Source organism: Schistocerca nitens, chromosome 8 (genome assembly GCF_023898315.1).
Source record: "Schistocerca nitens isolate TAMUIC-IGC-003100 chromosome 8, iqSchNite1.1, whole genome shotgun sequence".
Lineage (NCBI taxonomy): Eukaryota > Metazoa > Arthropoda > Insecta > Orthoptera > Acrididae > Schistocerca > Schistocerca nitens.
In genome coordinates this window covers 387984490-387997520 of record NC_064621.1, presented here as the reverse complement: position 1 = coordinate 387997520, position 13031 = coordinate 387984490, and the positions used below count along the sequence as shown (strand labels likewise).

At 39.3% G+C, this 13031-nt stretch overlaps 1 protein-coding gene across 1 annotated transcript in view; it reads right to left on the bottom strand.

The window, feature by feature from the left end:
- Positions 1 to 12614, bottom strand: part of LOC126199583 (myrosinase 1-like) — a 77283-nt gene extending 64669 nt beyond the window's left edge. The window contains exons 1-3 of the mRNA XM_049936508.1: positions 12482 to 12614; positions 4044 to 4177; positions 260 to 394 (exon numbers count right to left, since the gene is read on the bottom strand). Of these exons, the coding sequence (XP_049792465.1) occupies positions 260 to 394; positions 4044 to 4177; positions 12482 to 12614 (402 nt within the window). The remainder of the gene's footprint in view (positions 1 to 259; positions 395 to 4043; positions 4178 to 12481) is intronic.
- Positions 12615 to 13031: the final 417 nt, after the last annotated feature.

Sequence of the window (13031 nt, the reverse complement as noted above, 5' to 3'; positions counted from 1 at the left end):
GAATTAGTAATCAAATCAATACCTCCCTGAATTAAGTTTCGGTGTAACGAATTGTTTTAAACCGGATGAACATATAAAACTCATATATATCCTAGCAGACAAGTGTCCTCGCTTCATCGCATCGCATCATTATGGAAATTTTACTGCAGTGCAAATTCAGCTTGTACTTTTCCTAGAAACTGAAAACTACGTGAGTATATCTCGCGTAAGTACCACAAAACGCATTACAGTTAGCGTAGAACGTAACATTTTGACTTACCATGGGCTGGATACCATTGTCGAGCAGTTCATTGATGAGGTTGTTGTAGTAGTCGATGCCCGGCTGGTTGATGATGTCCACATCTCCAGTCGGCAAGATGCGAGGCCAGGAGATGGAGAAGCGATACACGTCCACCTACATCATTATGTCAGTCTTTTGAGAAATAAGTTACTTTGTTGTAGCAATGTACTTTTGTCAGTAAGTACAGCCTTAATAAATGCCATTTCAGTACGTTCTTTAGTCAAAATGGTTATCTTACTTAATTGATCGTGTGCTTTCGGAAGCACACACAGGGCATCATTCTAAAGATATATTATACTACATATATGCACTATATAAAGTATAGTGCATACTATAAGAGTGCACAACAAATAAGATGAGACCAGGCTGCAAGTATAAAGCACACTACAAACTGTTCCTGTTTTCCTCCCGTTCAGAATATCCTACGAAGAACTTTTGGTAAAATTTGACAGTTTGGGCACCTTATCCCAAAAGAACTTAGGCCATTGTTTAAGAAAGTACTTTTTTAATGGCGCTTTAGAAGGGATGGAAGTAGGAAGAAGCAGACGAGGGAGGAAAATAATGTTAATAGATAAGGTTAATATATAAGTGCCACAGAGTTATACAATGACTGAAAATTGTCTGAAGGAAGAAAACGGTGCAAAGACGGTGGTATGGGTCATCGGGAGACGGCTGAACTTGCAGTTTGAGTCATAATACGACGACGGAAGTGGTGTACACCTCCAGTATCCAAACGGCCACCCTCTCCTGATGAGCATTTTAGTGTATGCCAGAGTGATGGAATTCGTTGTGGATCGATCTCAAAAGAAACAGCCAAAGCGTGACAACGACAAACGATATGGATTTTGGACTGGTTAAAAATAGGAAACGGAAGTGCACAAGACTGGGGCGAAATGGACAACAACGAAACAACGAGTTAAAGGCCAGAAACATTAACATGATGATAATAACTGAAACGATAAATAAACTAGAAGGGGAAAAGGATTTGGTTGATCATGTAATGGCTTTTAGTAGAGAGAGTCAAACTACCACAACAAAGTGAGGAGTAGCATTATTAATTGATAACAAGTGGAAGAACCAGATTCACTGCTATACCTTGATAATTGAAAGAAAGACGTCAATAACGCTAAAATTAGAGAGAGGCTATCTCGCTTTTTTAGATTTGCGTTTCCCTGAAGAATGCCGGAGAGAATAAACTCAAATATTTTGTGAAGATCTTCAAAAGCAAGTTGAGCAAAACAAAAGATACTTGTATAATTTTATTACAAGTCGAAACCTTAATTCACTTGTGTGATATTTGCCAATAGTTGGTACAGTAGGCACTTCTGGAGAGCAGGTAATAAATAACAATGGACATGAATTATGTCAGTTAGTGACATATAACGATAAGAAAATTACCAGAGAAGGAAATTCATAGTTTCACGTGGAGTGAAAATGGCTACAGACTTATTTTTGTCTATATCGTAGCGAACGGAACTCTCGGAGGACTAGTACAAGGTGTAAGAGTAGATAGACACAGTACGGAGTCAGATCATTTCCTGGTGACAGCCGAAGTGAACCCGATTTCGAAATGGAAGAAACAAACTGCTACAAAGAATAAACTCGTAAACGAAGTTCTCAAATTCTACCTATTCCAACAACACAGAGTAAGAAGTCTATTTCAACAGTGACATTCGCGTTATTTACAATGTAAATTCACAAAATGGGAAAATGTTAAAGCATTTGTGTTAAAATCTGTAGCGGTGGCACTAGAGATGAAAAAGGAGTTTAAAAGGAAAAGGGGGTCAAAACGTGAATTCAAGATATGGCAAATGCAATTAAAGAGAGACAAAAGGCTTGCATTACAGATCTACAGCACAACACAGAGGAAACGGAAGTGCGGTGTAATGAGTAACGTAACTATGATAAGAAAATGGTGGGAGACGTGGATCAGTAATCTTGGGATAGAATGAAACCAAACATTAAAATGATCTACCATTTAGACAAGAGATGACTTACAAAATTCTGAAACAACTTAACGAACAGGAAAAGATTCTGCACGATTATACGTAATAGAAAACAAAAATGGGAAATACACTGTCAAGAACTGTGAGTAAAATGCAATGATAAAACCGAAATAAAGACGATTTCAGAGCAGGAAAAAGAACAAAATGATGAAATGCACCAAGGAGACAATATTACACAGAACGAGATGCAAGAAGGATTGAAGCAGATGTAGAATAGAAAGCTACAGCACCCGATTATATGAATGCAGAACTTATTAAGTGTCGAGGTTTAATGTCACAACTGAGACTGTTGCATTTACTAAATGAATGCTGAAAATGGACGATACAACCGACTCTTCCTGAGTGGCGGGCGTAATATCACTCTATGAAAAGGAACTGAAAATGCTGATGAACATTTTAGAGGAATAAGTCTGTTGAACACCGGCTATAAGTTATAGGCATAAATAATATTAACAGAAAAGAAAAACTAGCGTATGCCCACTTACTGTAGGAAGAAAGGTTCTAGAAGAGGACAATCAAACATGACAATATTACAGTAGTGCGGCAGATAACTGAAAAGAGGCGAGAGTATGATCTGGAGAAATATACTGTACTGCTTTTAAGATAACGCAAAATCTTAGTCACAATGAATAAGTATATTGCTGTGGAATGTAATGGCAAGACGAGTTAATACTAAACAGTGAGTACAAGTGATAAAAAGTTTGACAGTAAATAACGAAATTTTAATTACCACAGGTAAAGATAGATTAGGTCCAATACCAGTTAACAGGGGGGAATGACAAGGGTGCAATCTCCCACCCACTTTATTTAATGTATACACTGATGACGTTGTTGGTCAATGGATAGACCGAGGGTGATTTACAGTTCGAAACTTCCTGGTATATTAAAACTGCTTTTGGAAGGTAGATGACGTACTGGCGCAACTAGAGCTGTGAGGACGAGTCGTCAGTCGCCCTTAGGTAACCCAGTCGGTAGAGCACTTACCTGCGAGAAGCAGAGGTCCGACACGCAGTTTTAATCTGCCAGAAAGTTTCATATCTGCACACACTCCGCTACAGAGTGCAAAATTAATTCTGACTTACAGTTTGCTCTACATCCCTTGGAATTAATAGGCAAGCTCTGTAACTTGAAGGATTTAGGAAATAAAACCAAACTTATGGATTTTAAAGGAGAGCACTTAGTAAGTTCTAAGATAATGCTAAATCTAAAACCTTCTGAATAGCTATTACACTTTAAGTTATTAGTTAGCGATGTAAGCTATGAATTTGATGGTGTCATCTCTATTAAGTGAAACAAGTTGCAAATGTAATGTGAAACTATACACAGAACGTTAGCCAATGAAACCGCAAAAGACATAATGAAAATCTACAAAGTAATGGAAACATATATGCTCACGTACAGAACTCAGACCTTGATAATAATTAAGAAAGATCAAAGAAGGATGTAGTTAGCTGAAATGAAAATATTAAGGAATGTAAATGGATGTACTCCGATTGATCATATAAAGAATTCTGACACAAGGAATAGAACCGACATAACAAAATGGAAGGTGCATTCTGAAAGAATAGTAGCAGAAAGAGAAGTCGGAAATGCAGTTGACTATAGACGTATAGGGAAGAGAGATACAGGAAGGCCCAGGAAAAGGCATGTTTTGTGGAGACGGAAAAGTTATAAGCCTGCTCCCTGAAATGAAGAAGAGAAAGGAGACGAAGCAGCTTAAGGTGATTCTCAATTCTCCACTTTGGACTGATACTCACGTTCAGAGCCTTCAGCATCTGCACGTCCTCCTTGTACTTGTGGTAAGAATCGCAGGCCACATCCCCGTTGTCGCCGTTTGTTCCGTATTCCGGATGCTCGTGAAACATGTGATCCCAAATATTCTCGCCCTTTCCTAAGAAAGTAAGTTTCTTCTTCAAAATTACTATAAGTCGCTGGAAACAATTCATACTTCAGTTATGAAAGGAGACATTGCCACTATGCATTACGTGAAACTGGCAAAACAGAGTATAGTTCAAATGTCGAAATGGTTTCTAGTTAAATGACAGTAACTGTAGCTACATGAATTTTTTTCAGTTCTGCTTTCTGCCACGATTTATTGAAGTTACACTCGCGTGACAAGAGGGTACACGCTGCTTCTCGCTACTTTCTCTCACATGAATGTTATACGGACAGGCTCTGGAAACGCTTTTGTTACCGCATTATACCGTTTCATGCATGAGGTTTACAAAATGTCTCCAGGACACCTCTGATTCAGTCGTAGTTCCTAGGTTCAGCGGTAGATATTTGGTTCCTCACACTATCAATAATATTGACCCATAATGTCAATTTCGGTAATTAGTAAGCGTTGTCAACGTGCCACTAGCGTTGCTTGGAAAATGGCGTCCTCTCAGTTTTGTAAGAACCGTCACGTATACACGTGTTTCCTATAAATAAGACTTATTCTAATAAAACTTTCTTCGAGCTCCAGAATTCGATACAGGTACCATCGAATCAAATGCCTTTCAGTATGCATCTTCAGTTTTCAATCGGCTATCGATGAGGATACATTTACATATGCACTCTTTCCCACATGCCCATAGCTACACTGTAACAAATATGCAGGAAAATCAGAATGGAAGGTAGGAGACGACATACTGGCAGAAGTGAAGCCATGAGGACGGGGCGTGAGTCGTGCTTGCGTAGCTCAGTTGGTAGAACACTTTCCCGCGAAACGTAAAGGTCCCGAGTTCGAGTCTCTGTCCGGAACACAGTTTTAATCTGCCAGGAAATTTCATGCAGGAATATGTATACACAGATCATTAGCGAGGAAAGTACAACACGTTGAATGAAACTCGTGCCACACGAACGAATATTGCTGTGTGTTCCGAACAAGACACAGTCAGGGCAAAAGCAGCACAGGAGCAAAAATGCCATAGAGACTCGCCACTTGCACGAGTTCCACCAGCGACACGAGTGGCGCTGAGAATGACGATATCGACTTCGCCTCGGCCAATTGCTTTCTGAATACAATCCGCCAATGACCGGACGACGACGGACAAAAGCTTCAGATAGTTGTTGTAAATTGCATTTACTATGTACTGTGAAGTTTACCTAGGATTATTTGCAATTACAAATTGAGGGCTTTTTTTGGTTGTATTACATTCAGTGTTGCAGACTTCGTTATTCGACAAGTCACAAAGATAAGTAAACCTTTTTAACGCATTTTTCTAATTTTGTTACTAATTTGTTGATTGTTGCAAAACATTCGTTCTCCTATCATGTTACCTGACCCTGGGGCATAGCTGTGTAATAGCGGCAAGGAGAAATTGTCTTAGGGGTGTAATACAACAGAAGTCGTTTCACGAACTCACAAACTCGGCCTACCGTAACAACAGTGGCAACTCGGCCTCCACAGCAGTAGCGACGAGGCCTTTACAAATGTGGCGACGAGAGTTCACAAAAAAATATTAGTAATAGTTTGTCGCTATACTGGAAGCAAGAGTGAAGAAAAATCAAAAACTTTCCCGAGATTTTTCGACCAGGGAAAAGATTTCAACAGTGTAAAAAGGTGCAACATGTTCGAAATTGTGGGAAAAGTAGCTATAACGAAAGATGGGTAATATATAATTTGTACAGAAACAAGAGGGAACATTAACACGAGAAGACCAAGATCGAAGTGTTCGGATTGAAAAAGGTGTAACACAGCGACGTAGTTTTTCACCCATGCTGTTCAATCTACACATCGAAGAAGCAATGATGGAAATAAAAGAAAGAAAAGATTAAAATTCAGGGTGAAAGGATATCAATGATAAGGTACGCCGATGACAGTGAATAAGAATTACAGGATCTGTTGAACGGAATAAACAGTCTGATGAGTATAGAATATGGGTGGAGACTAAATCGAGGAAAGACAAATGTAATGAGAAGTAGCAGAAACGAGAACAGTAAGAAACTAAACTAGAAATTTGGTGATCACGAAGGATTTGAAGTTAGGAATTCTGCTGCTTAGACAGCAAAATAACCCATGACGGACGGAGCAAGGTTCAAATGGGTCTGAGCACTGACTTAACATCTGCGGTCATCAGTCCCCTAGAACTTAGAACTACTTAAGCCTAACTAACCTAAGGACATCACACAACACCCAGTCATCACGAGGCAGAGAAAATCCCTAACCCCGCCGGGAATCGAACCCGGGAACCCGGGTGCGGGAAGCGAGAACGCTACCACACGACCACGAGCTGCGGACGGAGCAAGGAGGACATTAACAGAATACTAGCACTGGTGAAAACGGCATTTCTCGCCAAGAGAAATCTACCACTATCAAACATGGGCGTTAATTTGAGGAAGTAATTACTGGGAATGTACTTCTGTAGCACAGTATTGTTTGGTAGTGAAGTATGGACTATCAGAAAACCGGAACAGAAGGGATTCGAAGCATTTGAGACGTGGTGCTGTAGTAGAATGTTGAAAATGAGATGGAGTGATACGGTAAAGAATGAGGTGGTCCCCCACAGAACCGGCGAGGAACGCAATGTATGAAAGTCACTGACAAAATCCTAAGGGACAGGGTGGTAGGTCAAATGTTAAGACATCAGGAAATAACTTCCATAGTACTAGAGGAAGCTGTAGAGGGTAAAAGCTGTAGAGGAATATTTGAATACATCCAGCAATTAATTGAGGGCGTAGATAGCAAATGTTATTCTGAGATTGAAAGGTTCCTATAATACTCGTATTAAGTTCCTCTCCGAACTGAAGCCTCTTCATATCACCGCACCGTAAACTTCCAATGTGAACAATACCACAAAATTTAATCTTGAAAGGTGAAAGGTAACCATCCAATTTAAGAATAATTAAACGGACTCTTTAATACAGGGTGATGTTTCACCAGTAACAGATGTAGACATTTATAGTTAGCTTCAACTGTGTTCCACATATTTTGACACAATATTTGAATAATAAAAGCTGCGAATTCCATACCCAAAATTACAAACACTACTAGCTTGTACCATAAATCGATACAGAAACACCAATATTTTATTCACTCATCAGAAAATGGATAATGAACAAAATACTGTCATCAGAGAGAACAATAAGCGCTGAGGCCATACTCTGTCTTAAAAACAGAACTTGATATGCTGTAGCATATCATATCGATACCTTCCTTAAACTATTATCTCGCAAATTGCTCTTTTTCGGACTCATGTTTACTGCTACGTTTTGTTTCTATCGTCGAATATTTTCGCCTGGGTCTTGTTTCGCTATTATTTATGGTATTGTTGTTCTGGTCTCCAGTCTGAGGACAGGCATGACGCAGCTTCCCTCGATAGTGTTTCCTGTGCAAGAATCTTCGCCTTTACATAATTATTGCAACCTACATCTATTCAAATTGCTTACGGCATTCATGCCTATGCCTGTTTCTACCATTGTTACCACCCCTCCTGCACCCCCCCTCCCCCAAACACTCACACAGTTTCCTTCATTGCCAAACTGAATTGATGTTTCAGGATATATCCTGTCAACTGACCTGTTCTTTTAGTAAGATTGTGCCATAAATTTCTTTTACCGAATTCCGTTCAGTATCTTCCCATTAGTTATTCGCTCTACCCTTCTAGTCTTTATCATTCTTGTGCACCACTGCATTTCAAAAGCTTCTATTCTCTTCTTGTCTCAACTGTTAACCGTCCACGTCTCCCTCCACTCAATGCAAATACCTTCAGTAAAGGACTCCCAACATTTAAATTTATATTCCACGTTAACAAATTCATCTTTTGCAGAAATTCTCTTCCTGCTATTCCCACTCTATATTTTGTGTCCTCTCTGCTTCGGGCCGCCCAAATAGCAGAATTCGTCGACTAGTTTTTGTCTATTTCCTAATGTGTTCTCCTTAGTATCACCTTCATCTATTCGAATACATTCCATTATCCTTATATTATTTTTGTTGATGTTCATCTTATAACCTATTCTGAAGACATCATTCATTCCCTTCAGCTGTTCTTTCAAGTCATTTACCGTTGCTGACAGAATTACAATGCCGCCAGCAAACCGCGAAGTTTTTATTTCCTCTCCTTGAACTTTAACGGTCTCTCTAAATTTCTCCTTCCCTCCCCTTACAGTTTGCACAGTGTACTGATTGAATACCATATATTGTCTCACACTCTTCGCAGCTAATAATTACGTTTCACGTCCATCGACTATTATAGCTGCAGTCTAGCTTCTGGATAAGCAGTACGTAACTTTTCGCCCTGTGTATATTATCTGTGATACCTTCTAAACATCAAACAGTTATTCCAGTCAACATTGTCAAAAGCTTTCTATAAATCTACAAAAATGATAAATGTACGTCCTTTACATTAACTGATCTCCCGAAATAAGTCGTAAAGACGGCAGGGCTAGAAAGAATTCGTGTTAGTATTTGCAACAACTGTGACTTATTAAACTGATCGATCGAGATTATTCACACCTAACAGTACGTGCCTTCTCTATAGGGGTAATTGTTACATTCATCTTGAAACGTATGGGGACTTCACGTGTCTCATATATCTAGCACACCAGGTGGAATAGATTTCTCATGGCTGGCTCAGCAATTCTGAGGGAATGTTGTCCACCCCAGGGACATTGTTTCAACTTAGGTCTTGCAGTACGCTGTCAGGTTCTTAGTTGATACACACTGTGTACAATTCAACGACTTTTCACATCAACAGTTAAGGCTACGTACCTTGGATTTTCTGTCTCATGTGATGAAGGTTTTTTTTTTTATTATTATTTTATGTGGATCGTCCGTCTTACTTCATTTATAAATAACACATTTTGCAACTTCAGTCAAATTTACAACAATATTTAGTTTGGGACGATGCATTTCGGTTGGATTCTGTTATTATCTGCTGCCCATTGACTTATTACATGCCGGCCGGAGTGGCCGTGCGGTTCTAGGCGCTGCAGTCTGGAACCGAGCGACCGCTACGGTCGCAGGTTCGAATCCTGCCTCGGGCATGGATGTGTGTGATGCCCTTAGGTTAGTTAGGTTCAATTAGTTCTAAGTTCTAGGCGACTGATGACCCCAGAAGTTAAGTCGCATAGTTCTCAGAGCCATTTGAACCATTTGAACTTATTACATATCGTTTCGTATGATTATATTTATCACAGATTCCACGTTTCCACCAAGTTACAGTGAAAACATGACTGAATATCGCATTAACAATTACTGCAAATCAGCAATAGCTGTCTCCGTAAATGATACTGGGTACTGGATTCACGGCAACTGAACTTCACATATTCCAAGAAATAAGCATACGTTATCTAAAGAAGTCATATAAATGAAAACCTCAAAATGTGGAAACAAGATGCTGAATGATAAGCTTCAAAGTAATATTCTAATTGTTTTAGAATCTTCGCCACATTTGAATTTCTATTTCACTAACAACTTGGAAATATGGGCATTTATTGGGCCTTTCTTTAACACATCTAAGTTTTAACATGATCTAGTGCCCGTTATATCAGTGAGAAATTCAGTTTTCCGAAGTAATTGTTGTTAAGTTCAATTGCAATAATACATTTGTTGAAGTTCAGAATCGTACCATTACAAATATCTTTGTCTCCAGTATAAACATAGACATGTGGAAGTTTTTTGACATATGTACCAGCTACTTGGATGTGTATTTTTATCACATTTAAGAAATATTGTGATTCACTGAATAAACGCCACGAGAAAGTACAAAAATTGTTGGATATTAACTCGCGAAAGGACAAACGAAAAGCCACCTAACCATACTGGCGTAAAACTACCCAATGACATCTCATGTATACTCGTACAAATTAAGGTATCATCATTGTAAGGGGCATCTGATGATGGCAAGATGCTGCCGAAATGCTGCGTGTCAAACTGGACATTGATACTAGACGTGAATGTAGCTTCAATGCGTGTTGTTCATAAAAGCAAATATTGTTACATCTGCATTTGTATGGTCCCTCGTTTCTGTTATAGATCGTAGAAGAGACTTTATGCATTGGAGTTAATTTTATTGTCTGCCTCTGCAGGTCAGATGTCAGTAAGAGTGTTTGCTATGCGCAGGACACGACTTCCATTCCTGGTACTGCCAGGGATCTTGGGAGAGCTGGGACGGTGTTCACTCAATCTTGTGATGGCAATTCAGGAGATACTTGAATGAAAAGTAGCGTAAATAGCTGTATCTAGGTCTAGAAAGCCGATAACGTGCTGGAAGGACGCTATTCTTAACGAACGTGCCTCTATTCCGCATCCAAATGATACCATTCCAAGGGGATGACGTGGAGGCCGGTTGGTCGCGATTAGCATGTCTGAGCCAGAAGGCAGAGGCTTGCAGTCTTAGCTTCGCTTAATTTCAGTTTTTTGTCTTCTGTGTCGGTTCCGTGGATGAGTTAAATCCGTAAGATATTGAAGGAAAACATCTGGTATCAGTCACAAATCGTGATGTTCATTCGATATCACGGATCGTTTTGAATTGAATTGAAGACAGTTTTTGTACATATATGTTCCTACTGGTCCGCACAACAAAAATATTATTTCCTTTAGTAACAATATAGAGCGATTAAAGCAAATACCCGTAATGAAACTATATAATAGCTTTGTGATCAGTTGCACAGGTTGGAAGAACGAATAATTGATGATATATAGCAGAAAATGTGTTCATTGCATTGCTTCGAATATACAACGGATGACAAAATTATGTTAAGCACCTGAAGATGGACCTTTAAACTGCCTCGTACTTTACACAATAAGTACCACGATTTGTAACTGAGGGAAAATATTTGTTCTGTCGTATCTCGTTGGTGTTTTTGTATCACATTTTTACGTTTTCCCCTCAAAAATTTCAGCCACCGTATTTGTTCCCAGTTGTCATGATATGCTATGAGAATCTGTCATCAACCCCATACACCCTTTATCATTTTAACATTAGATGTAACATCCACATAAAAAGGTGGTGACACCACGGTATGTACACCAAATGCAAGTAAAAATGAAGAAAAAATATTCTATTTCATTCACTGTTTCCACACATGGCTCAGAGACGTAACAATAAACCCCTTCGCCAAACACAGATGACTGTAGCGGTTCAGAAATCTCACACAGGGCAACATGGCACACTTTCACTTCGACAAGAGATACTGGCCCTCGCTGTCTAGTTTCCGCTTCATTTTACTTATCTGCAATGAATGACCTTGGCATGTCATGGACCATTCTCACCATACAAGATAGGTCGCTGCTGAAAATTCGCTCGCTCCACCTCTCTGAAATGTCAGTCATCTGTTACTCGTAGATCCTTCTACACCCTATCCGGCTACGTGTTACAGTTACGATGAACATATGAAGGGCTTATTTCAATAGTGGTACAAGTCAATTTTTGTTCGTATTGTGATACTAAAGTTAAAAGAGCGCTGAAAAATCTGCCGTTGAGATATCAGAAATATTCAAGCACATTGCTTCTTGCTAGAGATGAACCTTCCTTTCTGTTTGTTTGGCTCATTAATTTCAGAAGCATTATGGACAGAAAAGTGGAGGTAATGGACTTGTACCACTATTGAAATACGCCCTTCATCTCTGCAATTTTACATTATCGGACCTTCCACGCGTTTACTTTTTCAAACTGAGTATACTCGAAATCTGTGGTGGTCTGAAGTAGACTACAGCATTAACTCGAGAGGCATATTCATTGAAGTCCCACTTCGGCACCAACATACATGTATATATGTATCTGATTATATATCTTTCAGTCTTATTATACACTGACAAAGTCATATCACGACTGAAGCTATAGATTTTCAAAGAATTATCATCACACAATCACAGTGAATCTGAACAAATAATCTTAACCCACACCATAGTAGTTTTATCTGAATACATGATTTCTCCTGAAATGCAATCCTATATTAAGATCTTTTTCTCCAACAACTGGTGTCTAAGATGCTTTTTACTGAATGTCTATGCTATGCCGAAAATGGGAATTGGGATACACCATGTTTCATGACTTCCCTCTGTCAAATCTAAGATATCTTTGTTCTCAATTTTAGAAAAGCTTTAAAAATTTTCACACTTGTCGTCAATACTGTACTATATGCGCACTAATTCTTTCAAATAATGAGCTTATATCAATGTTGCGAGATAGGATTCGTCTGGTATTATTAATGTATTTAAAGTGCTTTACTAACTAAACTATAGTGCAATTTTAAAATTAGCACTCACCGTCTTCGTTCCATGCTCCCTCCACCTGGTAGGAAGCCGTTCCGCACCCCATCAAGAAACCATCTGGGAACTTGTCTGACGCCCGTGTGTAGCCGAGAGTCACCAAAGCTGCAATTAAGGCGGGCGCCCACATCTCCACCAGCACTGATCGCTTACGACTCGCCGCGAGGTGTTATATACGTGGACTGACATGCTGAGTCACACCACTACTTATTCGCCGTAAGAACGAGCTATTAAACTTTCTATTCACCTTTAAGCATGTGAGATGGTGTGTAATCATCGTGTGAAGTGCCACAACATATGTTGCGTTTAATCGCATTTTAACGTTGGTGTACTGGCATTCATTTTCTAAAAATATGTACATCCTCAATAGTTTTGCTAATATCTACAGGAAACCAGCATACACACATGCCACGAAGAATAAAACCTCATGACACCCACATAAGCACGAAATGGCATCATACAGAGCAATGCACAATAAAGGGCACAAAATCCCATTGGAAACAGCTGGTCGAACAGATGAACGAAACATCGCTAAGGCAGTTACTTG